The 21150-nt window shown below is 57.3% G+C and overlaps 2 protein-coding genes across 2 annotated transcripts; both read left to right on the top strand.

Annotated features, from left to right (window-relative positions):
• Positions 1-637: 637 nt before the first annotated feature.
• ZNF862 (zinc finger protein 862) lies at positions 638-7812 on the top strand. The gene is given in 7 exon segments (XM_032305246.1): positions 638-641; positions 822-829; positions 1948-2570; positions 2573-2966; positions 3698-3709; positions 4536-4681; positions 4684-7812. Coding segments are annotated over 6 exon segments (1212 nt in total). The 5' UTR covers positions 638-641; positions 822-828; the 3' UTR covers positions 4720-7812.
• ATP6V0E2 (ATPase H+ transporting V0 subunit e2) lies at positions 7792-13926 on the top strand. The gene is made up of 4 exons (XM_032305245.1): positions 7792-8025; positions 9350-9397; positions 11422-11536; positions 12188-13926. Exons 1-3 carry the CDS (start codon positions 7922-7924, stop codon positions 11513-11515), a joined length of 246 nt encoding a protein of 81 aa, XP_032161136.1. The 5' UTR covers positions 7792-7921; the 3' UTR covers positions 11516-11536; positions 12188-13926.
• The last annotated feature ends 7224 nt before the right edge of the window (positions 13927-21150 follow it).

The raw sequence follows: 21150 nt of genomic DNA, 5'->3' as shown, positions 1-21150 counted from the left end.
TGCACCCTGGATCAAGGACCCAGTCGGGCCGAAGTGGGGGAAAGGTTGTCCTCCAGGTGAGTCTTGACCTACCGAGTTCTGAAGGGCACATCCTGGGGCCTCTGTGGCCACGGCAAGTCACCCCTGTCCATTCGGTTGTCCCTGTCCTGCTCCTGCGGCGCACTGGGCCTTGTGTCAGGCTCTGCTGGGCAAAGACGAGCAAGAAACTACCTCTGCCCTCCGAGTGTCAAGTAGGGGAACAGGGACAGTGCGGGACAAAGGGGGCCCTTTGATGAGCAGATGTGCTCACAGGACCCATGGTGGAGCTCACGGGGGCTCATGCGGGAGGCCTGGTTGCAAGGAACTGTGTGACCCTTGGGCCTGGGAGCCGCCCTTCTTCCCTCCTCCTCCGGTTTCCAGGGCTAGTTCCACTGGTCTGTGCGAGCTCCCCGTTCTGCGTCTCTTAGTCGGGGCTTACTGGCTTGCTGCTGCTGCGTAGAATCCTTTCTAAGGCTCATGAGACTTACAGATGTTTAACCTCATTTTTTTGCTGCCTCAAAAGAGGATTAAAGTCACCTGTTCATCCAGTAGCAGCTATGGCCAAGGTGGCTGATTAAGCTTATGAGCTGCTGATGTCACATGATCACAGAGGGGCTGCGTGGGTAGAGACGGAGAGCCCACAAGGATAGCACAAATGTCCTCGGGAGCAGGCTGACTTGCACAGATGATAGTGCGGAAGGGTTTAAAGAGAAGTCACAGATGATCTCTAGAAAGGTAGATAAATCACACTCAACTCTGCATGAGGGACACTCAGTAAATTGGGATGTCTTCACTGAGGGGAGGCTGCAGAGTTCTGGGCAGCAAAACCAAACTCATTTTTATTTGTTGCAAAGGGAAGAAGAAGATGGGGGCCAGAAGAGAGGCAGACACACAAGCCTTGCCCATAGACTCGCCCGTGCCTCCGGCAGCTCCTCTGGAGACACGTAGCTCCTACTGCAATTCCAGCCTTTGTGCAGTCGGAGCAGATGGCCCTGGGATGATCAAGAGAACGTACAGACCCCGTTCCATTCAGAGGTCATGGTTTGGGCAGTTCCCGTGGTTAGTAATTGACCCAAAGGAGACCAAGCTCTTCTGCTCAGCTTGCAAAGAAAGACCGAGTCTCCACGACCAGTCGTCACGGTTAGTCCAAGGTTACACGGGGCCTTTTAAAGTGGAGACTTTAAAATACCACGAGGTCAGCAAAGCACACAAGCTCTGTGTCAACACTGTCGAAATCACCGAGGACACGCCTCCCGCCGCTCTGGTCCCGGAGATGTCCGGTGACCTGATGGCGAGCATGGGCTACCTCTTCAACACTGCCTACTCCATCGCGTACCACTCGCGGCCCCTGAACGACTTCGAGAAGATCCTGCAACTCCTCCAGAGCACCGGGACCATGATTTTGGGCAAGTACCAGAATCGCACAGCCTGCACGCAGCTCATCAAGTACATCTCCAAGACCCTAAGGAAGGAGATCCTCGAGGACGTCCGAAACTCGCCGTGCATGAGCGTGCTGCTGGACCGCTGCACGGACGCCTCAGACCAGGCCTGTCTGGGGATTTATCTCCGCTACTTTACGGGGACGGAGGTGAAAGAGTCGTACATCACCTTAGCCCCTCTCTACAGTGAGACGGTGGACGGCTACTTCGAGACCGTGATCTCTGCCCTGGATGAGTTGGACATCCCCTTCCAGAAGCCTGGCTGGGTGGTGGGCCTGGGAACCGACGGCTCCGCTGTGCTGAGCAGCAGAGGGGGCCTGGTGGAAAAGTTCCAAGAGGTCATCCCCCAGCTGCTGCCCGTCCACTGTGTCGCCCGCCAGCTGCACCTGGCCGTGGTGGACGCGTGTGGGGGCATCGATCTGGTGAAGAAGTGTGACCGGCACATTCGTACGATTTTCAAGTTCTGTCAGTCCTGGAGCAAGAGGCTGAGTGGGCGCGGGGCCCCTGGAGCAGGAGATCCTCCGTCTCAAGGACCTGAACGCCGTGCGCTGGGTGGCCAGCAGGAGGTGCACGCTCAACGCGCTTGTCGTGAGCTGGCCGGCCCTGGCTGGGCACCTCCAGGCTGTGGCGGAAGCTGGGGGCCAGACGGGGCCCAGGGCCAAGGGCCTGCTGAAGCTGATGAAGAGCTTCCACTTCGTCAAGTTCTGCCACTGCCTTTTGGACTTCCTGAGCATCTACAGGCCCCTGTCGGAGGTGTGCCAGAAGGAGATGGTGCCGATCACAGAGGTGAACTCGGCACTGGGACAGGCCTACGCAGCCCTGGAGGCCCTGCGACACCAGGCGGGTCCCAAGGAGGAGGAGTTCAACGCAGGCTTCCGAGAGGGGTGGCTGCACGGCATCTCCCTGGACAGACAGGAGGGGGCGGGGCAGTGCTTGGCAGCGGACTGGGAGAAGGTGATCCTCACGGGGATCGAGTACCTCCAGCGAAGGTTTGACATGGCCCGGGCCCCGCAGCTCAAGAACATGGAGGTGTTTGACACCGTGGCCTGGCCAAGTGGGCTGCAACTGGCCAGTTTCGGGACCGAGGATATTCTGGCCCTTGCCAGGTCCTTCGCGAGCTCTCGCTCCCCACAGGATACGGCAAGGAGGCGCTCCTGGAGGAGTGGCTGGGCCTGAAAGCCCTGGGCAGGAACCTCCCGTTCTCCATGCTCTGTAAGAACGCCATGGCGCAGGGCTGCCGCTTCCCGCTGCTGAGCAGGCTCTTGGCCATCGTGGTCTGCGTGCCCGTGTCCACTGCCTGCTGCGAGCGGGGCTTCAGTGCCATGACCCGGATCAGGACCGATGAGAGGACCAAGCTCTCCAATGAGGTGATCAACATGCTCATGATGACAGCGGTGAACGGGGTGGCCGTCACGGAGTACGACCCACAGCCTGCCATCCAGCACTGGTACCTGACCTCCTCGGGCCGGCGGTTCAGCCATGTCTACGTGTGCGCCCAAGTGCCGCCCCGTAAGCACCGGTGACAGGGTCTCCCGGTGCAGGAGAGCAAGGAAAGCCAGTCTGAGCTTCGTGATCCCACGCTGACCTTGAAGTCTGGGACAGTCTGGCAATGGCAGCTGTCACCTGAGGCTTGGTCTTGGGCATCCCCAGTGGGTGCTCCAGAGGTGACCCGTGCCCTCAGCTTCTAATCCAGAGAGGGAGTCGGGGCACGCGCGCGTGAACACACACACACACACACACACACACCCCAACCGGCAGGGCGTCCGGCTTGGAGTGTGTATCTTCCTAGCCCGTCTGCCCCAGGCTCAGATTCTGGCTCTGCTCACTGCTGGTGACCTCGGGCCAGCTCACCCTGTGCTTTGGTGTTTCTCCGGCCGAGGACATAGCATCTGGCAGGGGATGCCAGTGGCACCCTGTGGAGGTCCAGCCCACTGCCCCAAGTAACCGGAGCACAGAGCAGGGGACAGGCGAGGGCAGCAAGAGCACGTTCTCCACGGGGCTGGGTAGACTCTTTCGGGAAGGAAGAAGTCAGTGCGGTGGCCAGGTTGCAGAGAGGCCTGGGGCTTGCCGGGTCGGGAGGCGTCCTTGACGAGCGGGGCCTCACCGTCCCCCCGGAGCGCTAGGCTGGAGGGCTGGCGTCGGACCTGGCTGGAGGGGAAACTACTTTCTGTGGCAGGTGAGTTACTGGATCTGAGGCAAGACGTTTTCCTCAGTCCAAGTAGTCCTGGAAAACCAAAGAGGCTCTCCAGGCTGTTCACGTTTTATTTCCCAGCGACAGCAGTGAAGTTTCTTCCTTGACAATTTCTTATTTCTGGAAACCTTCCAGCGCTTGTGCTCTCGTGGGCTGCTGCCGGGTCTGTGGTCAGCAGGGGACCGGGTCTCAGGATTGACAGAGGCTCCTCAGGAAGCAGGGTGCCCCGGCCCCACTGCTGGGCAAGGCGAGGGGCCCGGGCTCGAAGTGGAGAGAAGAGACGGGGGGCCCGGGGTGGGGAGGCAGGCGGCGCGTCCTCCATGCACGCATTCGCTGCGTGAGCTGCTCCCCGCGTCCAGTCCTGTGGGGGTGAAGGAGAAAGACCTTCTCGGGCGTGTTCTCACTGGCGTAGAGGGCTTGGTGCCCCTGAAGCAAATAGGGGACACCACCCAGTTGGATAGGATAAGGCCCTCCTTCCTAGGCAGGATTCTCAACCTCTGCCCTGTCGGCACTGAGGGCCGGATCACTCCTTGCCGTGGTACCTGGCCTGTGCCTGGGGATCTTCAGCTTCCCTGACCTGTACCCCGTACACCCACTGGGTCCCCAGAGCAATCACCCAGCTGTAGTGATCAGAAGTGTCTCCAGGCATTGCCATGTGTCCCCGGGAGGGCAGAGTCGCCCTGGGTGAGACCGATGCCCCAGGGTGAGAGAGACCAGAGCAGGACTAGAGCCGGCCTGCCGAGGGCAGCCGCTGTCCCCTCTCTAGCCTGTTCTGCGTGCCATCCTCACCGAGCATACCTTGGGGTACAGCTGACATGGGAAGGGAATCGTCATCCAGTCTGTTCTCCCCTCGGTGTAACTGTGGGTTCTCTTTCCTCTCGCACAAGGAGCGGGGTTCAGGAAGGAGAAGACGGGGCCACTCTTTATGGCGGAGGCTGTGACCCAGAAGCCACCCTTTCCAGCCTACAGGGAGCCAGCGGAGATCCCGAAGGACTGCACTGTGGACCCTCCTGACAGATTCCTATACCCCCACACCCCCACACCAGCCAAGAGGCCCCTGAGCTGTCCTGACAGAGAGCTCCCATAGGACTCCTTGGGATTGCCTTGGAGAACCCCCTGCTGCCCTGACCCTTGGGATTGTGGTGACAGGCTCTCTGCAGAATCTAGGCTGCCCTAGAATCTTCCTTTGCGGGGACTCTGTAAGTACCAGGAAGTGGGCAGTGACAAGCCGGTTAAGCCCATCTCCCAGAGATGCAGGGTAATCAGGAGCAGAAGCCTGTTTACCAAGGCCCCTCTTGAAGCAGCGGTGACCCCACAGCACTGAAACAGGCAGAAGGGTTCCCATCTCAGATTCATCTTCAAGGTGCTTCAGGAAATGATCCTATCAGGAAAGATGTCACTCCATGTTCTGGGGGCAAGAGGACTTCTCTGAAGTGGGAGAAACTGTTGGGGGTAAGGGCTAAAAGGAGCCCCTCAGCCCCCCAGGATGGGGCGGGAGCATTCCAGGGAGGCGGTGGCACGGAGGAGGTGCCTGGGGACCGGCGGAGGGTGACCAGGCTCTGGGGACAACTGGCCTGGCTCTGGGATCTATCACCCTGGCTCCATGGCAGACACAGGGAAGCCTCCACTGCAGACAGGAGACACAGCAGAGAATTCCTTCCCCTCCTCCAGGGCCTCCCTTAGGATGAGCCAAGCAAAACCCTCTACACAAAGCCCTCAAGAGAGGCCGCCTTCCTGTAGCCCCAGGACCACAGAGGAAAGTCTTTCTGGGGGTGAGCTGCTTCCTCTCAGCGGTGGCAGCCCTTCTGTGTGACTTGCACCAGTGCTGGACGTGAGCCCGGGCTCTAGAGGGGCGGACATGGCCATGCTTGCCCCGGGGAGGCTTACGGTCCAGCCCCAGCTCTGCTGCAGGCAGAGGTTCAATCATAATTAATCCCTTCCTCTTTTCTGTGCCTCGATTTCCCTCTCCGTGACATGGCAGCAGAGAATCCAAGTGCCTGCTGGCTCCTGGTCTGCAGGCGGTGCCTCCAGCTCCCATAAAGACAGACATCAGGTGGCACAGAACGGACTTAGCTGCCTTCAGCCCTTGTCCTTGTCCCTTGGTACCAACGTCCTTACTGTGGGAAGATGAGTTCCCTAAGTGTGCCGCTCTTCCCAAAGTTGCTCTGGGACCCAGCCTAGGAATCACTGGGGGTGCTTGTTAAATATGGCTCCCCATACCTGCCTGATCAGATCCGTGGAACTGAGGCTCAGGGATGGTCCATTGTCCGCAGGATCCTCCAGGAACCTTGTGGGCCCACTCAAACTTGAGGACCCCCACCCCATCTCCCCTGTCTCCCAGAAGTAAAGCACTTTCCCCTCCAGGGCAGCTTCATTTTAGAGGCAGGATCTGAGGCTGCTCACCTGGTGGGGAAGATGTGGGGCCTAGGTCCTGCCTTCCCAACCATGGGTGGGAAATGGGTTGGTTAGAGGGAAAAGCTTCTTCACCCCCCCCCCACTTTTCGAGTTTCATACAGGCCAGAAGTGGTGCTGCGTCCCAGCCTCGCGCCTGGCGTCCCTGTCCTGTGCTCCAAGTACAAGGTGTCTGGCCCTCAGCCGGCAGTCTGTCCTCCTCCCAGTCCTAGGGTGGTGCTGGGATCCAGTGTCCCCCAGTACCTGATGTTTCCGACTCTCCCTTCCTGCCCCCCACCCTTAGCACTTAGCCTTAGTGCCCTCGCCTTCCTGTTTTCAGCCGTGGGCTAGAATTCGCCCTCACTCTCTGCCTTTGATTTAGCCTGTGGAAATGCCTCTCTCCCAGTCTCGTGGTCTGAGGTATACCACGGGCCCCTGCAGCTGCAGCTGTGGCCACCCCATGGAGGTAGGAGCCCGGCCCTCCCTCCCCCATCCACGTAAGGTTCTATGGGGAGTTCAGGGATCTGCCCGGGGCTAGGTGTTGTGGGTGTTGAGTTGGTGGGATGGAAGAGAGAAAGACCCTTCAAAGTGGGGGTTGTCACCCTACACCCTATTCCTAGATTCCAAATTGAGGTGACTTTCTGGCAAGCCTCCTCCCCATAGCTTCTTCCATTCTTTTAAGAATCCTCAGAGCACGAGGCCAGTCCCTCCAGCAGTGTTGTGAGTTCCACACGCACAATGCCCCGTGCCGCTCTAGGCACGGAGGTGGGGGCCAGGTAGGGAAGCATCTGGCCTCCACATCCTTGTACTAAGGAAGACCGCACTGCCAGCTTTTGAGAAGGTTGGGCCCCTTGGAGGAGGCGACTAAAAACACTGTTTGTCATAGAGATTTGCACTATCCACATTTCTCGTGGGGTGCAGGCGTGCTAGCTAATGGCGAAGAGGACTAGCCACCTTTTTGTGCAGGACCCAGGACTGACACACGGTGAGCACCAGCCTGAGCTCTGTTTTGTTTCAAGACACTCCCTGCATTTCAAACCCAGGGCCTGGAGATGCCCTTGTTGGAGAGCCATCCTATTTTTGCCTTGCAAGAGAGCAAACTGAAGGGCATGGGGAATAGAAGGGGTGAGGCGCTGCCAGAGTCCTAGCTACGCCTCCACCCTCCTTCTCCTCCTGTAATCTTCATAGCATCCCCTCTGATCCTGGCATCCCCCCATCCCTACCCCCACCCCACAGCTGCTGCCCACAGCGTCTGACGTTCTGAATTAACCTGCAGTATAACCGATGGTTGATTCCAGTAGCCATAGAGACGGGGCGGGAGGGAGGGACCTCAGCGCCCCCCCCCCCCCCCCCCCGTCCTTGCCAGACACCTTAGTGTAATCTACTCCCGACCTCTGCTTCTCTCTCAAGTACATGTGGAGTTCCTAGGGTGCTAAGTATTTGGCAAGACAGTGTGAAGATTGGCCAATTGCCTGGTGCAGGTGTCCGTCAGCAAGGGATGCCCAGGGCGATTGGCAAGGGGAGGTCCTCTCCTCTTCTGGTTTCAATGAGGTGCAAACGAGGTTTAAAAAACCATGTTTAATTCTCAGCATTTTGCTACCTGAATAAAGCTGAGTTTATTTGGACACACGTCTCTGCCCTGTAAGTCCCGCGGGTCAGAGCTGATCAGAAGCTCATCCAAGCTACCTAAACCCCGCGGCGCGGAAGGCCCGCCCCCGCCCGAGAGACGCGCTCGCGCCTGCGCGGGGCCGACTGCGCGCGCTCCCGTGGGCCGCCGGGTCCTGCCGCGCATGCTCGGCGCCCACCGCCCGTCTGGGACCCCGCGCACACGAGCGTCTGCAGTTCGGCGCTGCACCCCAGCCTGGGCAACCCGCGCCCGGCCATGACGGCTCATTCCTTCGCCCTCCCGGTCATCATCTTCACCACGTTCTGGGGTCTCATCGGCATCGCCGGGCCCTGGTTCGTGCCCAAAGGCCCCAACCGCGGGTAAGGATGGCGCGCGGGCCCGGCCTCCCTGCGGACCCCTCCCCGGGCGGCGGCGGGCGGTGCAGCGAGCCCTGGGCCGAGGCCTGCCGGGCGCCGCACTCCTGCTGGTCTGCACGGGCCGCGCGCAGGTCAGAACAGGCGGGCGGTCGGAGCCGAAGGGCAGAGCCGGCTGACACGGGAGGCAGTTGAGGTCCCCACCCCCTCCCAGCCAGTGATGCTAGAGGCCGCAGCTTGGCGTCTGATACGGTTTGCCCACCCCTCGCCGGCAGTGACCTTGAGCGAGTGTTACCCCTTCAAATCTCGCTTCCTTCATAGGTAAAATGATGCTGATACCTGCCTTCTAAGGCTGCGGTGAGGGTTACCCGAGATAATGCTTGCAAAACCCTTACCAGCGCGTCGCACGTGTTATGTATTGAATAATTTTTAGCCGGTATTATTGTTTTTTGAAGGGCCTCTAGCAGATTTCTGTATCGGTTGCACCGTTTATCAGCGTCTACATCATTTTACCCTTGGTTAGGAAGTGCTGTCTCCTCTTGATTACAAGTTCCTCTGGCTGAATTGTCTCCTTCGCCACTGTAGATCCACGAGGCTTAGTAATGTGGAAGGAATGGATCAAATGTAATTTTCTGGCACTTTCAGGTGCTTTAGACCAGGGGTCCTGGGGTCTGGTCTGGATTAGGTTAAGCTTTGGCCGGAGGCTGCTTGGACATATGGGCGCGGTCTCTGGTCCTCAAGATCTGGGGGGCCCAGGGTCCCACCACATCACTTTGTGAACCACTTTAGTCTCTCACCTCTCCTGCAAACCCTGGTGAGTTCTGTCTAACCGAAGTCTCTCCTGCTGCATTTTAAGCTTCTGTCTCCAGTCCTCTTTGTGTGGACACAGGTAGCTAGTCCCTGCTCCCTTTATAACCACTAACGCTGCCTCAGAAATGACTCACGAGCTCCTTGCCTCCTGCCAGCTTCTGTTTTCCATGCCCGTGCCCCATGAAGTTTGGCTGCATGGTGGGATGCTACAAATGCAGCTGGGGGGAACAGGCTGGGGGTGTTACACGAAGATGGAGAAAGAGTGAGTGTGGAGAAGGAGATGGAGTTCGTAACACAACTTGGATGTGGGCAAGACGTGTTTCCCCTGAGGTGACCCTTGGAGTTTCTATCTTCTGTCTTAACAATTCTCACCCTGAATAGAACTCAGCCTCCTGTGTTCAGCGGCATCGGGAAGGGGCAGGAAAGGGGCCAACCCCAGGAGCTCTTTCTCTGGCCCCGGCCAGGCCTTTGGAGGGTGCTGGTTCCACCCATCCTGACCTGCCTGTCTCTTCCATTGCAGAGTGATCATCACCATGCTGGTGGCCACCGCGGTCTGCTGTTACCTCTTGTGAGTACTACTCCCCGGCTCACAGTCGTCCCTCCTCTCCCTAGGCCCCCTCCCCTCTGTCCTGGTGGTGACAGATTCCACTTCTTTTTTTTTTTTTTTAAGATTTTATTTATTTATCAGAGAGAGAGGGAGAGAGAGCGAGCACAGGCAGACAGAAAGGCAGGCAGAGGCAGAGGGAGAGGCAGGCTCCCTGCTGAACAAGGAGCCCAGTGTGGGACTCGATCCCAGAATGCTGGGATCATGACCTGAGCTGAAGGCAGCTGCTTAACCAACTGAGCCACCCAGGCATCCCCAGATTCCACTTCTTAAAGGCTGAGTCCATAAAGCCTGGGAGAGAAGGCGGTTGGGGACAGCAGAGAGAGCGATGGGCTGGAAATCATGGGCCCTGGGGTCCACTTCCAAATGTGTCACCTGAATAGGCTTTGTCTGGTCCATAGGCTGCAGTGGGCCAGCTGGGTCCGGGCATCAGAATCGCCTGGAGAGAGTGTAAAATGCAGCTTTTAGGCCCACGCCCTAGACCCACTCAATCACAGTTTGCAAACGTCTGCACTTTGGAGTCCGTATTTTTAATACTTGCTCCTGGGTGTCTGTGACACAGCCGGTTTTGAACCACCAGATGGGGCGGTAGTCTTCTAACTTGGGACAGGGGGGCCCTGGGGATGTCGAGGAAGAGTTCCAGGGGATCCAAGGACCTGGACAGGGTGAGGGAGTCAGCATTCAGGTCCCGAATGTCCAGATGTTCTCTTCCTAAAACTGCCATTCACCATAGCCCCTCCCCCGTTAGAAGAAAGGACACCTCTCCTTCCACCCAGGCCTCTCACGTCACCTTGCTGCATGTCTAAATCATCCTACCTGCCGACCCAGGGAGTAAGGCCAAGTTCTGGTTTTGAGGGAAGCCCCTCCCCTGATCACTCAAGCCACGTGAAGCCTGTGTGGCTTCCCATCATCCTGGGTCTCAGCCACTCTTTTTGTGGGTCAGGCTTGACATAGCTGGGGTGTTCTGAATTCCGAACAGTCAAAATAGGACAGGTAAGAGCGATGAGCTACTGATTCTTCGAAAGGTGACAGACTGTTTTAAATTAAATGGAATAACAAACCGATAAACGAAAGTGCCTAGAAAATTTCTCAAGACTACCAAATTCATCAAAATGCATAGCATAAGGCCCACCCTTAAAAAAAAGTACATGACTGCTTTCAGATTTGGGTTATGTTTTTTCGTTAAAACCTGTTTTATAGGGGCGCCTGGGTGGCTCAGTGGGTTAAAGCCTCTGCCTTCAGCTCAGGTCATGATCCCAGGGTCCTGGGATCGAGCCCCACATCAAGCTCTCTGCTCAGCAGGGAGCCTGCTTCCTCCTCTCTCTGCCTGCCTCTCTGCCTACTTGTGATCCCTGTCTGTCAAATAAATAAATAAAATCTTAAAAAAAACCCAAAACCAAACCTATTTTATCTAATTGGATCACGAACTATTTATTGCTCTTAGCTGGTTCTGTCCTCTCACTTTATCTAATGTTAACGATTTTCGACCTCCTATTAACAACAAAAAAATTAAACTTATTAAAAATAATGATGACTGTTAGATGTGCCCTTACATGCACAGGAGTGTACGGTTTTCACAGTTCTCCCCAGACAGAGCATCTCTAGACCTGTTGTGCTGTTCCTCGGTCCTTCGGGGATTGGCAGAACGTCCTCATCCGTCCCAAGGAGGGCCTCGGAGGGGCTGCGGTTCGCTGGCTCAGAGACCGGGACGGAGCGGGCGGTGGCTGGGAACCGGGCCGTGCTCTGGCTGTGCTCGATCACAAACACCGAATGGACATCTGGGGAAAGGAGGCTGGCTTCTGAGCGGGACATAGAGGTGGAGGAGGGGGGCAGCTTAAGAGAATGCTGGGCCTAGAAATTATGTTGGCAACACATCAGCTCGGGGATGATGCTGATGACAAAACCCGTGGCCGGGTTGGCATGTGACCAGAGGCAGAGCCAGGGTCCCGCCGCGTCCTGGCTCACCCTCGCTGTGCTGTCCCTGGCAGCTGGCTCATCACTATCCTGGCCCAGCTGAACCCCCTTTTCGGGCCGCAGCTGAAGAATGAGACCATCTGGTACGTCCGCTTCCTGTGGGAGTGACCACTGCCGCTTCGGCCGCAGGTACCGGGGGCCCAGGCCGTGCGGTGGGAAAGGGGACTGAGGTGTGGGAGAAGAGCCGGCAGGGCAGTCATTAGAGTTTCTGCTCATGTTCTTTTATTCTGTTTTTTTATTTGAGAGCGAGATCACAGACCGGGGGGTGGGGGAGGCCGAGGGAGGAGTAGCAGGGAGCCTGATGCGGGACTCGACCCCAGGACTCTGGAATCATGACCTGAGCCCCCAGGTGCCCTAAGAGTTCGTACTTAGACTCAGGCACTCATTTACTGGGTGAGAAAAGACAAAGACGCAGAGCACCTGGTACTGTCCCCGCGTGGTGCCATACAGGGCGTCAGGGACCGAGGGAAGACCAGGGTCTTCGGGTCTTCGGGTCTTCGGAAGACCGAGGCGTCAGGGTCCTCGGGCAACAGCTGAGGCTGAGCCATGGTGGTGGGTTCGGGTGCTGCAGACGGGGGCGGGGTGCAGCATCTCTTCTGGGTGAGGGAGCGTTGGGGCACAGGGCCATGAGACACTGACCGGAGAGAGGGACAGTTGACGTGGGCCGAGTGGCCGAGGCGGAGGCAGGAACAAGGAAGTTCTCCAGGGAGGATGTTGGGGAGGGGTGGGGGGGGGTCTCCGCAGCCAGGAGGTGACCTCTTCATGTGATGTGCTTTTCAGGTGCCCCAGCTCCCTGGATGACTTTGGCTGTCCTGTCCCCGACGACCCCTTTGTCCCCACCCTCACAGCTGTATCTGGGTCCCTTCCTGGCTTCCTCCCCCAGGACCTGCCTGGTTCTAGCAGCTCCTGCCTTCTCCATCCGGTCTGGGCCTCGGGAAGCCCGGAGCTGAGTCAGGCTGGAGCAGAAGATACCAGCCCTCAGACTCCCCCTGCTCCTCCCGAGGAGACCTTGGGCAGGAGCTGATGGGGGTGGGACTTGCCTTTTACCAGCGAGGCAGCCTGTCCTGTGGAGAAGCGGTGTCCAGCCCGGGATGCGCCAAGGCCAGGTCGGGCTGGACCAGGGAGAAAGCCCCGGACGGGGAGTCCGCTGGTTCCCATCAGCTCTGCCATGGTCCTGTTGTGCGACCCCGGGTAGCATCTCTGCCTCCGGGGGCCTCCTTGTCTGTGACACGGAGAGACCCGATCGGGGTGTCGCAAAGGCCTTTCCTGGAATTCTTTAATTTTCGGACACAGATAGATGTGAAATTTCTTAAAAAGTTGAAGTAACGGAAAAAACACTCACACGCAAAAAGCAGCATAGTGATTTGGATCAGAATTGAAACCAGTATGTTTAGGATTCTTTATCGTCCTAAAGTCACTAAAATGGGCTTGCTACAAAAGTTCTATCTCCTTAGAATATCCTCTCCCCCCTGTCTCCGTCCCTCCTCTGCGGGGAAGCTCCGTGCTGTCTGGAGCTGTCTGAGCCCAGCCCCAGGCCTGGAGTCCCTCACTGGATGGCAGGGGAGTGGGTTTCAGAGCCCCCTCCCGCCAGTGGCAGCAACTAGGTCACCTGGAGTCAGAGAGGCTGAAGAGAAACAGGCGTGGGTGAGCCTTGGGTGCCCCTGTGGCCCTCTGGGCCCGTCCTGGCCCTGAGGCCTGCACCAGACCTGTCCGCCCCAGAGTGGCCTGGGCTCTGCGCTGGGAAGGGGAGGGTGGCGGAGCGCCAGCGGACGAGGTCTGGAAGGCAGAACGTGCAGGCACCAGACCAGAGGGAACCCAGGACCCCCACCTGTGCCCTCCTCCCAGGAAATTTGCAGCTGAGAACTCAGGCACCCCGCACCCCCCAGCCCTGCCGCATTGCCCCCCGGGGGAAGGCGCCAATCTTGAATATTTATTGACTGTATTTATGTGATGCGCGTTCCGTTTAGTGGGCATTATCTTTGGAACAGTGGTCAGTTGCGATGCGTCTCACATAAATTTCTTGGTTCTGGGCTTGGCCTGTTGCTCAGAACTCTGGCTCGGGCCTCCCTTTGACATCCCACTACGCCCCCTTTCAGACTCCCTTCCCGTCCTGACCTCTGCGGGCCTCCTGGAGTGGGGGATGTTGAGTCTGGGTGGTCCTGAGAATCTGATTGCGTCCAGTGGCTCATGAAGGTGGCCAGGTCCTGGCTGAGGCCGAGTTTGCTGGCTGCCGTGCCCCTGTCCACCCAGTTCCCACGTGCTCAGTGGGTAGATTGGGGGACACGGGGATGGAGGCTTGGAGCTGCAGGTCTGGATCGTGGACACTGAAAATGACATTCTCCTGCGACCTGGAGGAGAAGGTACAGAAGGTACGGCCATCCCGGCTTCTGCCCAGAATCTGTCCTGGCAGAAGGAAGACACAGCAATGTTCCAGCAGATCTCTGACCCCGACTCATCTGTACCCCAGATACAGAGCACGCAGCCCCTGAGCCTGGGCAATAAAGCAGGTCTCCAGATCTCCAGAGTGTGGCCTGCCTCATTCCTGAATACCTGAATGCACCCACCTGCCTGCTCCCGGGCAGTGACCAGCCACCTGCAGGGGGCTGGAACCCAATGAGCAGGAAGGACTGGCCCTCCAGGGCTGGGGAGTGCAGTTCACGGGCAGGGGGTGGGGGGCAGTGTAAGAGGTTTGGGGGTGGGGAGGCTTGGGGACAAATGAGGGACTAGACCATCAAGGGCCTGGACACTCTCTGAGGAGCTTGCATTGATCCAAAAGGCAGTGCAAAACCACGAAAGGGTTTTAAGGCAGGGGAGTGACATGACCCTATTTGATTTCTAGGATGATCTCTGTAGGGTGTTCCATGGACAGGAGCCTCTTAATAGGGTGCCTGTGGGAGGACGGAGGTGAGGGGCTGGTGGAAGTTCTGGTTAGAGCTGAAGGTAACCGGCCCGTGGGCTGTGGATGGCTCCGGGCTGGGGGCCCTGTGGGGAGCGATGGAGCAGGGGGTCTCTGGTCCTGGTGGCTGGCCAGGCTCCGTGAGGGGCCACAGAGGAGCAGGTTTCTGAGGGGAAATGGTGGCCTATGGTTCCCTTTGTCTCCGGGCAAGTCAGGTGCGCCCCGGGCATCCACATGGAGATGTCCAGTGAGGTCCAGTCGCGTGGGAGGAGGTGCCGGTCTTCAGCATAAAATAATGTGGTCCCTGAGGCCACAGGGTAGAGTGAAGTGTGAGACAAGGCCGGGAAGGAGCCTTCAGGGACACCAGTGATAGGGGACAGGCAGGTAAAGATACAAGAGGTCCTCGGGGAGGCAGGAGCGGACCTGGGTGCCTGTAATTGTCACCGAGTTCCCAGAAGTGATTCAAGAGGAGGGAACGTCCCAGGCATCAGAAGGGCCCCTCCCAAGAAGTCAAGGGAGTGGGGAGAAAGACAACAGACAGTGGGACCCTTGGAAAGACATAGGGACATAAAGGGAATGATACAAGGAGGGGACCTTCTTGGGTCGCCTTTCCTGGGTCCCTGCGGGTCAGGCCCTGGCCCTGGGGACATATCTTGTGAGGCTACGTGGCATCTCCCCTCCTGCTGCTGTAACTGAAGCTTGGGACCCTGCTGTCCCTGCAACTCCCCCTTTAGGGCCTCAGGTCTGGGATGCTGAAGATCACTGGCCCCAAGGCCCCGGGTTGGGGGTGGGGGGTGGCGACATGTGGTTGCTTTCCCCACTCGCTTGCCCTTCCCTGCCTTCCCAGTGTTGCTGGGATGGAATGCTGCAGCTCCTTCCAGACCCTCCTGGGAGGTGCATCTGTCCCCCTGTTCAGGTGGAGTCCTGGGGAGCATCCCCTGCTCTCTAGGCCACCTCTGAGCAGCTCGAGGCTGGCAGCTCCTTCCCCAACTCAGTGACTTTCCCACTGATTCCTTCCTTTCTGCCTGCGCAGCCATTCAGGGGCAGAGGAGAGCAGCCCAGACCGTGGGTGTGTGACTCCCTCCCGGGATCTGGCCCCCCCTCCAACCGCTTGGTGAGGACTGCATGCCTTTCAATGCCTCCAGCCCCACACCCACAACAGAAACTGCAAGGTGAGCAGGAATTGTCCAACATAAACACAGCCAGACATCAGTTAAAGCCATGAAGGCAGGTTTTATTCTGTAACTGATGACAGCAGGGAGATCCGAGCTCAGTTCCATGTGTGCTGAGGTGAGGGGCAGTTAAAGGGAGAACGAGGGAGGAGGGAGGGGGTAAAGCGGGGGCTCAGGTAGAGTCGGGAAAGTGGGAAATCACAAAGGGTTGGTCAATGGAAGGGCCACAAGGTCAACTGTGTCTCCCACAGCCACTGGACTGAGGCCCGATCCTTCCTGATTTCATTTTGGAGGAAAGGACATCCCTGGATTGCAGGAGATCCATACAGCCATGCCTCATGGGGACAGAGGAAGGATTCAGGATTGGAAGCGATTTTTTAAGTAAATGCTCTAAGAAAGGGCAGTAGGTCAGAGATCTGTGGTCGGGCACTGGCTAGAACGGACAGTAAATTCTTCTGACAGCCCAGAGCTTTTTCAAACAAGAGCCCAGCGAGGCTTGGCTGTGCCAGGGAATCCAGCCTTGGGCTGCCTAGAGCCATGCCAGGCTGGCTGAGTCTGGGCATGGGGTCTGGACTGAAGCATGTGTGCTGAGATCCCGTTTTTCACGGTCAGTTTCAAGCACCCACCACCTAACACCCGAACGGCACGTCGATTAGTGTCAGCCTCAGACAGAGACGCTTGGAGAACTCAGTTGAAGCATAAGAACCCTACGGATGGGCGGGGGCAGAGAGTAGGATAACCCGGCACCATACTTCGTGGCAGAGTGGGTTGGGAAGCAGCTTCAGGCCTGGGACGGGACAAGCCAGGAGAGAAGACCCAAAGTGGCCAGGGTAAGCGAAGCTGCACGCACAGAGGGTGGCCGCCAGGGGGCAGTGCTCCAGCGAGGGATCGACACCTCCAGAGACGTTCATGCCACCACGGGCAGTGCCTCCAGAGATTGCGGCCTTAGAACGGGGCTGTTAGTGGATGGGCAGGGACAATTCCCCAGAGGAGATCACAGCCTGGGTGAAATGTCCTTCAAGAGTATGTGAGCGTGACCACAGCCCATGTTTACTGAGCAGTTGCTTCGTGCCAGGCGCTGCTTGGGAAAACCAAAGGGCAAGGAGCTAAGGACACTTGCCAGCTTGATGCTGCTCTGATGCCAGCCTTCCAAGCCATCTCCCACCTCAGCATCCCTGAGAGAGCAGGCATATTCCAGGCTGTAGAAGGGATGCCTCTCAGCCCAGATTCAGAACAGGGAAGAGGAGGTACAGACGGAAGTGTACATTTACCACAGGCCACAGAGTCACCCCTCCTTGATGAAGACCCTCACGTGATCCCCTTGGTGAGTTTTAGTTGCTTGGAATGGAATCAGGATAGTTGGTAGCAATGGGAGTGTGAGGAGCAGAAGTGAAAGCCAGTGGGAGGGCTTATAAGTTCCATATCTGTGTGCTGGGAAATGACCTTTGTTTATAAACCTTGGGGTTTCCCGGAACAAAGTCATTTGGCAGCCACCAGAGTTTTGCTTCACATGTAATAGCAGAAAAGTGAGGGCAGATGGCCAAAGTCCAGTCTAACTCCGACCACGTTCTATTCATGAACCTACCATCGAATGCTAGGATACAGCCAGGCAGCGTACAGCAGAGTCTCTGGGGATGGAGTGAGGGTCCCAGACTTGACATATGCACTCCGGGTGCTTCTTAGGCAGGGCTACACAGGTCTGGGGGCCAGAGTTTTTGAATCGGGTTGGAAGACGATCCACATAAGAGCATTATCTGATATGCTTGAAAATGCAGATTCCTGGGTCCCATCCCAAAGCCTGCTGGATTAGAATGTCACAGAGGAGACGGGATTTTGCGTTTTAAACAAGCCTCCCAAGGGTTCTTGTGCTAGCTGAAACTCTCTAGGACAGGGTTTCCTGACCTCGGCCCTCTCCATAGTTCGGGCTGGATAACTGTTTGTTGGGGCAAGGGCTACTACCCTGAGTTGAGGATGTTTAGCAGTACCCCAGACCTCTACCCACCAGATGCCAGAAGACCCCTGCTCCCAGCTTCTGGTTGACAACCATCTATGTCTCTAGCCTTTTTGAAATGGGGGCAAAGTCCTCCCCACTGCTGTATTGAGAACAAGTACTCTAGAATCTCAACCACTCAGGGAACTGAAACATTTTTTTAAAGATTTTTATTTATTTATTTGACAGACAGAAATCTCAGGCAGAGAGGCAGGCAGGGGGCAGGAGCAGGCTCCCCAGTGAGCAGAGAGAAGGAGGTAGGGCTGGATCCCAGCACCCTGGGATCATGACCTGAGCCAAAGGTAGAGTCACCTTTGAGTCACCCAGGTGCCCTGGAATTGATACATTTTAATCAGTTTAGCAACCCAGAGCTCTTGCAGAAGGGGATTGGAAAGCTTGAGTGCAGCTGGTATCCTGAGCGTTGGGTGTCCCGTGAGCCCTTCCAAGCAGGACCTGGAACTCCTGACCTGGAGACCACAGCCTGGGGAGAAGGATGCACTCAAACTTTAGGGGATTCTTGGAGATCTGAGCAGACCCTAATTCCAGCACTGTGCAGTCCAGCAATAAGCTGGTGGCTCATCAGAGGCCAAGTGAGTGGGGGAGCTCTCTGTTGCACTGAGCCCAGCAAAACCTTGAGCTCACCCTGCCAGGATCTTCCCTGAAAATCATAGGTGGGATGTTTGGAACGGATGTTACCAGAAACTCATGGGAACTACCGCCTTAACTCCTTAACCTCAGGATTAAGTACTGTGACAGCAACAAGGCTCTTCCCTTCATCTGAAAAGAGGTCAGTCTTTCCGGTCAAGGTCAGCCCTGAAAAAGACGTGGGAGACCCTGAGGTGGTAAATCTCTGTACCAGGCCTTCTGTGCCTCACACAGCAGAAACATTGGGCCTGGAAAGATAAATGCAGATGCTGTGGCCTTGACCAGGAGCAACAGCTGTGTCCTGGGTCTGTAGGATTTGATTCAGCAAGCATTCTTGTCTTTATTTTTTCTGCCCAGCCTCCCAAAAGCCCTCCACCTTGCCTGAGTGGCTCAGCTCAGCGTCAAGGTTGAGAATGCACAATCAAGACCTGGGGTGCCTGGGTTCAAATTCCCATTCCACTGGCAGTTAGCTGAGTGCAAGTTTATCTTCAGGATGTTTAGTTTTATTGCTCAGATGGTATAGTAAAAATAGGGCCTGCCTCATCGAGATTGTGAATATGGGCCAAGAGAATGGATCAAAAAGTGACTGGTTCACCAGTAAGTGGGAGCCATAAATCACGTTATTTTATATACGTTAGTTCCATGCCGCTCTTTACTCTGCCAGGATCTCAGCTGCCTTTGCCTGTTTTATTCCCATCACGGACACCATGTTGATCCACTTTGTGGAAACGGAAGTGGCAAGCACTGTGAGCCCTCTGGTATCTAAGATAGGACCCAGGAACTGAGGGCCATGAAACCTGGGGCCTGTTTCTGTTATCTTTCTGTTTCCTGTCAAATGTTCATGACGTTACATGCAGTATCATGTATGCAGTATCACGTACTGCATGAAATTACACATGCAGTATCAATGAAAACACCAAAGATCTGGGGGGAGGTTACTAGAATACACGTGCTTATTCTAAAGTTCTCAGGAGGGGCGCCTGGGTAGTTCAGTCATAACCCCAGGGTCCTGGGATCCAGCCCTGCATCCAGCTCCCTGCTCAGTGGGGAGTCTGCTTCTCCCTCTCCCACTCCCCCTGCTTGTGTTTGCTCTCTCCCTGTGTCTCTCTCTGTCAAATAAATAAAACCTAAAAAAAAAAAAAAGTTCTCAGGAAAATATAAACATGGCAAGAAATAACCGGGAAATTACTGGGAAAAAAAAAAAAAAACCCACAGTATTAAGGAAACGCCCAGATATTTGAAAGTATGATATAGTCATGATTTGCAGAACCACAGAAATGAAAGCAATGCAGAGAGACATCTCTGAGGCACGGAAAGAATCAAGAAAGATTAAAAATGATTCAATAAAGTATAAAGATGAGTACTCTCATTGCAGAGGTCCTGATTTTAGCCCAACCTGGAGGACTGGCCCAGCCTGGACTTGACTTGCTTGGGGCCAGATGAGGGGCACTGGGAGGAGGGGGCAAAAACCGAGACCACCCCGGGGAAGATGGATAGGTAGGACTGCCCAAGGCCCGATAGTGACCCTGGCCTTCGTCCTATCCGTCCGGCTCTAGAGGTGGAAAGAAGCTCAAGGGAGTCTGCGGACAAGACGTGGGCATCTTGGTCGGGGGAAGGGTCCGCCTCTGCTCAGCCCAGGGAACACGGCCTCTGTGCCCCTTAACAATTCAGTTTGGGGAGGTGGTGGAGAGCGCCCCAGGGCACATGGGGACACACGTCCCCTGCGCCGTGGGCGAGGCCTTCGCGACATCAGCAAGCAGCGGGAAACTGCCGCGGAGACCCCCTGGTAGGGCTTCCCCTAAGGCCGGGTGAGCCTTCCAGGCTGCGGCAGGACCATTACGGTTGTTGCGGGCCCTTCCGTCTGTGCGCGCGCACCAGTCGCTGATCGCCCTCGGACAGAGTCCCAGGGCGCAGGGAGCCCGGGTCGGAGAGGACCTTGGCGATCGGTTAGTGGGGGAAGACTAACACCGCTAAGTCAGCGCCAGTAGATTAGCACCGAGGCGTCCCAGCCCCTGTGATAAGACCGCGCGACTTGCAGCCGTACAGCCGGCGCGAGCCCATCGCTTCCGGCCGCGGCCGCCGCGCCTGCGCACTGGGGGCTGCCCCGCCCCCTGCCCCGGCCGGAGGAGCGTACCATCCGCAGGCGGGGGTGGGTGAGAGTCGCTCCCGGAAGTAGCCCTTGCGCGTCCCGGAACCCGAGCCCCTTTCCCCGGCTCCGCGGGGCCTTTGGCGCCTTCCCGAGGCTCCCGCGGTGGCTCTCGGGGGAAACGCGGTGGCCGGCCGAGCGGCGGCGGGTCACTGCCGGCCGTGGTGGGGCGGTCGGCTGCGGCGGGAGCCGCACCTTGCTTCGCGTGCCTGGTCTCAGGGGGCCTAGGTAAGCCGGGGAGGGCGCGTTTCGGTGCCACTTTACGGACCGGGGCGCCGAGGCTCGGGGGACCGGGGCGCCCAGGCCTGCCCTGCCCCGCCCCGCGCCTGGAACGGCCCGGCTGTGTCTCTCCCAGGCCTGCCGCCTGCCAGTGCCCAGTGCCCTGCGCCTAAAACACGCCCGGCGAGGCAGCCCGTACTGGCCCGTGGTTCGTGTCCAGCACGCTCTGTGCCCAGGACAGCCGCGGAACACTCGGTTACATGTTTGGGCTCCCCTAACAAGCCTGGGAGGTGGGTGCTCTTGTGCCTGTGGTGTGGCTGGAAAAGCCGAGGCGCGCTAGTGCCGGCTCCGAGCGGTTGGGTGGCAGCCAGGATGTCAGCCCACGCACCCCGGCCGCCGACCGCGTGCTCTCGCTCCGTTATGGAGCGAAGGGTTCTCCTGGCCTACGCTTTAAGACGGGCCTCATGTTATGTCACTTTTGCATAATGCGAAGTCCAGTGATGCACCCTTACTACTAAAGACAGGTCACATAGGGTTTGCATGTGAGTCAGACCCCAAAAATACATAGTGGTTCTCTCTACGCTTTTCCTTCCACATGTGCCTGGCCTCCCATTCTTCTCACCACCTTTCCTCTCGGCACAGTTGAGCGGGTGAGGGCGTGAGAAGCCGGGACTG

Source organism: Mustela erminea, chromosome 11 (assembly GCF_009829155.1).
Source record: "Mustela erminea isolate mMusErm1 chromosome 11, mMusErm1.Pri, whole genome shotgun sequence".
Classification (NCBI taxonomy): domain Eukaryota; kingdom Metazoa; phylum Chordata; class Mammalia; order Carnivora; family Mustelidae; genus Mustela; species Mustela erminea.
This window is presented reverse-complemented; position numbering and strand designations above follow the sequence as displayed.

Excerpts from the sequence above, each read along its gene's own strand:
- ATP6V0E2 (XM_032305245.1), top strand. The coding sequence starts at position 7,922 with ATGACGGCTCATTCCTTCGCCCTCCCGGTCATCATCTTCACCACGTTC. Across the intron at positions 8,026-9,349 it reads CCCAAAGGCCCCAACCGCGG|AGTGATCATCACCATGCTGG; the intron begins GTAAGGATGGCG and ends CTTCCATTGCAG. Across the intron at positions 9,398-11,421 it reads GCGGTCTGCTGTTACCTCTT|CTGGCTCATCACTATCCTGG; the intron begins GTGAGTACTACT and ends TGTCCCTGGCAG.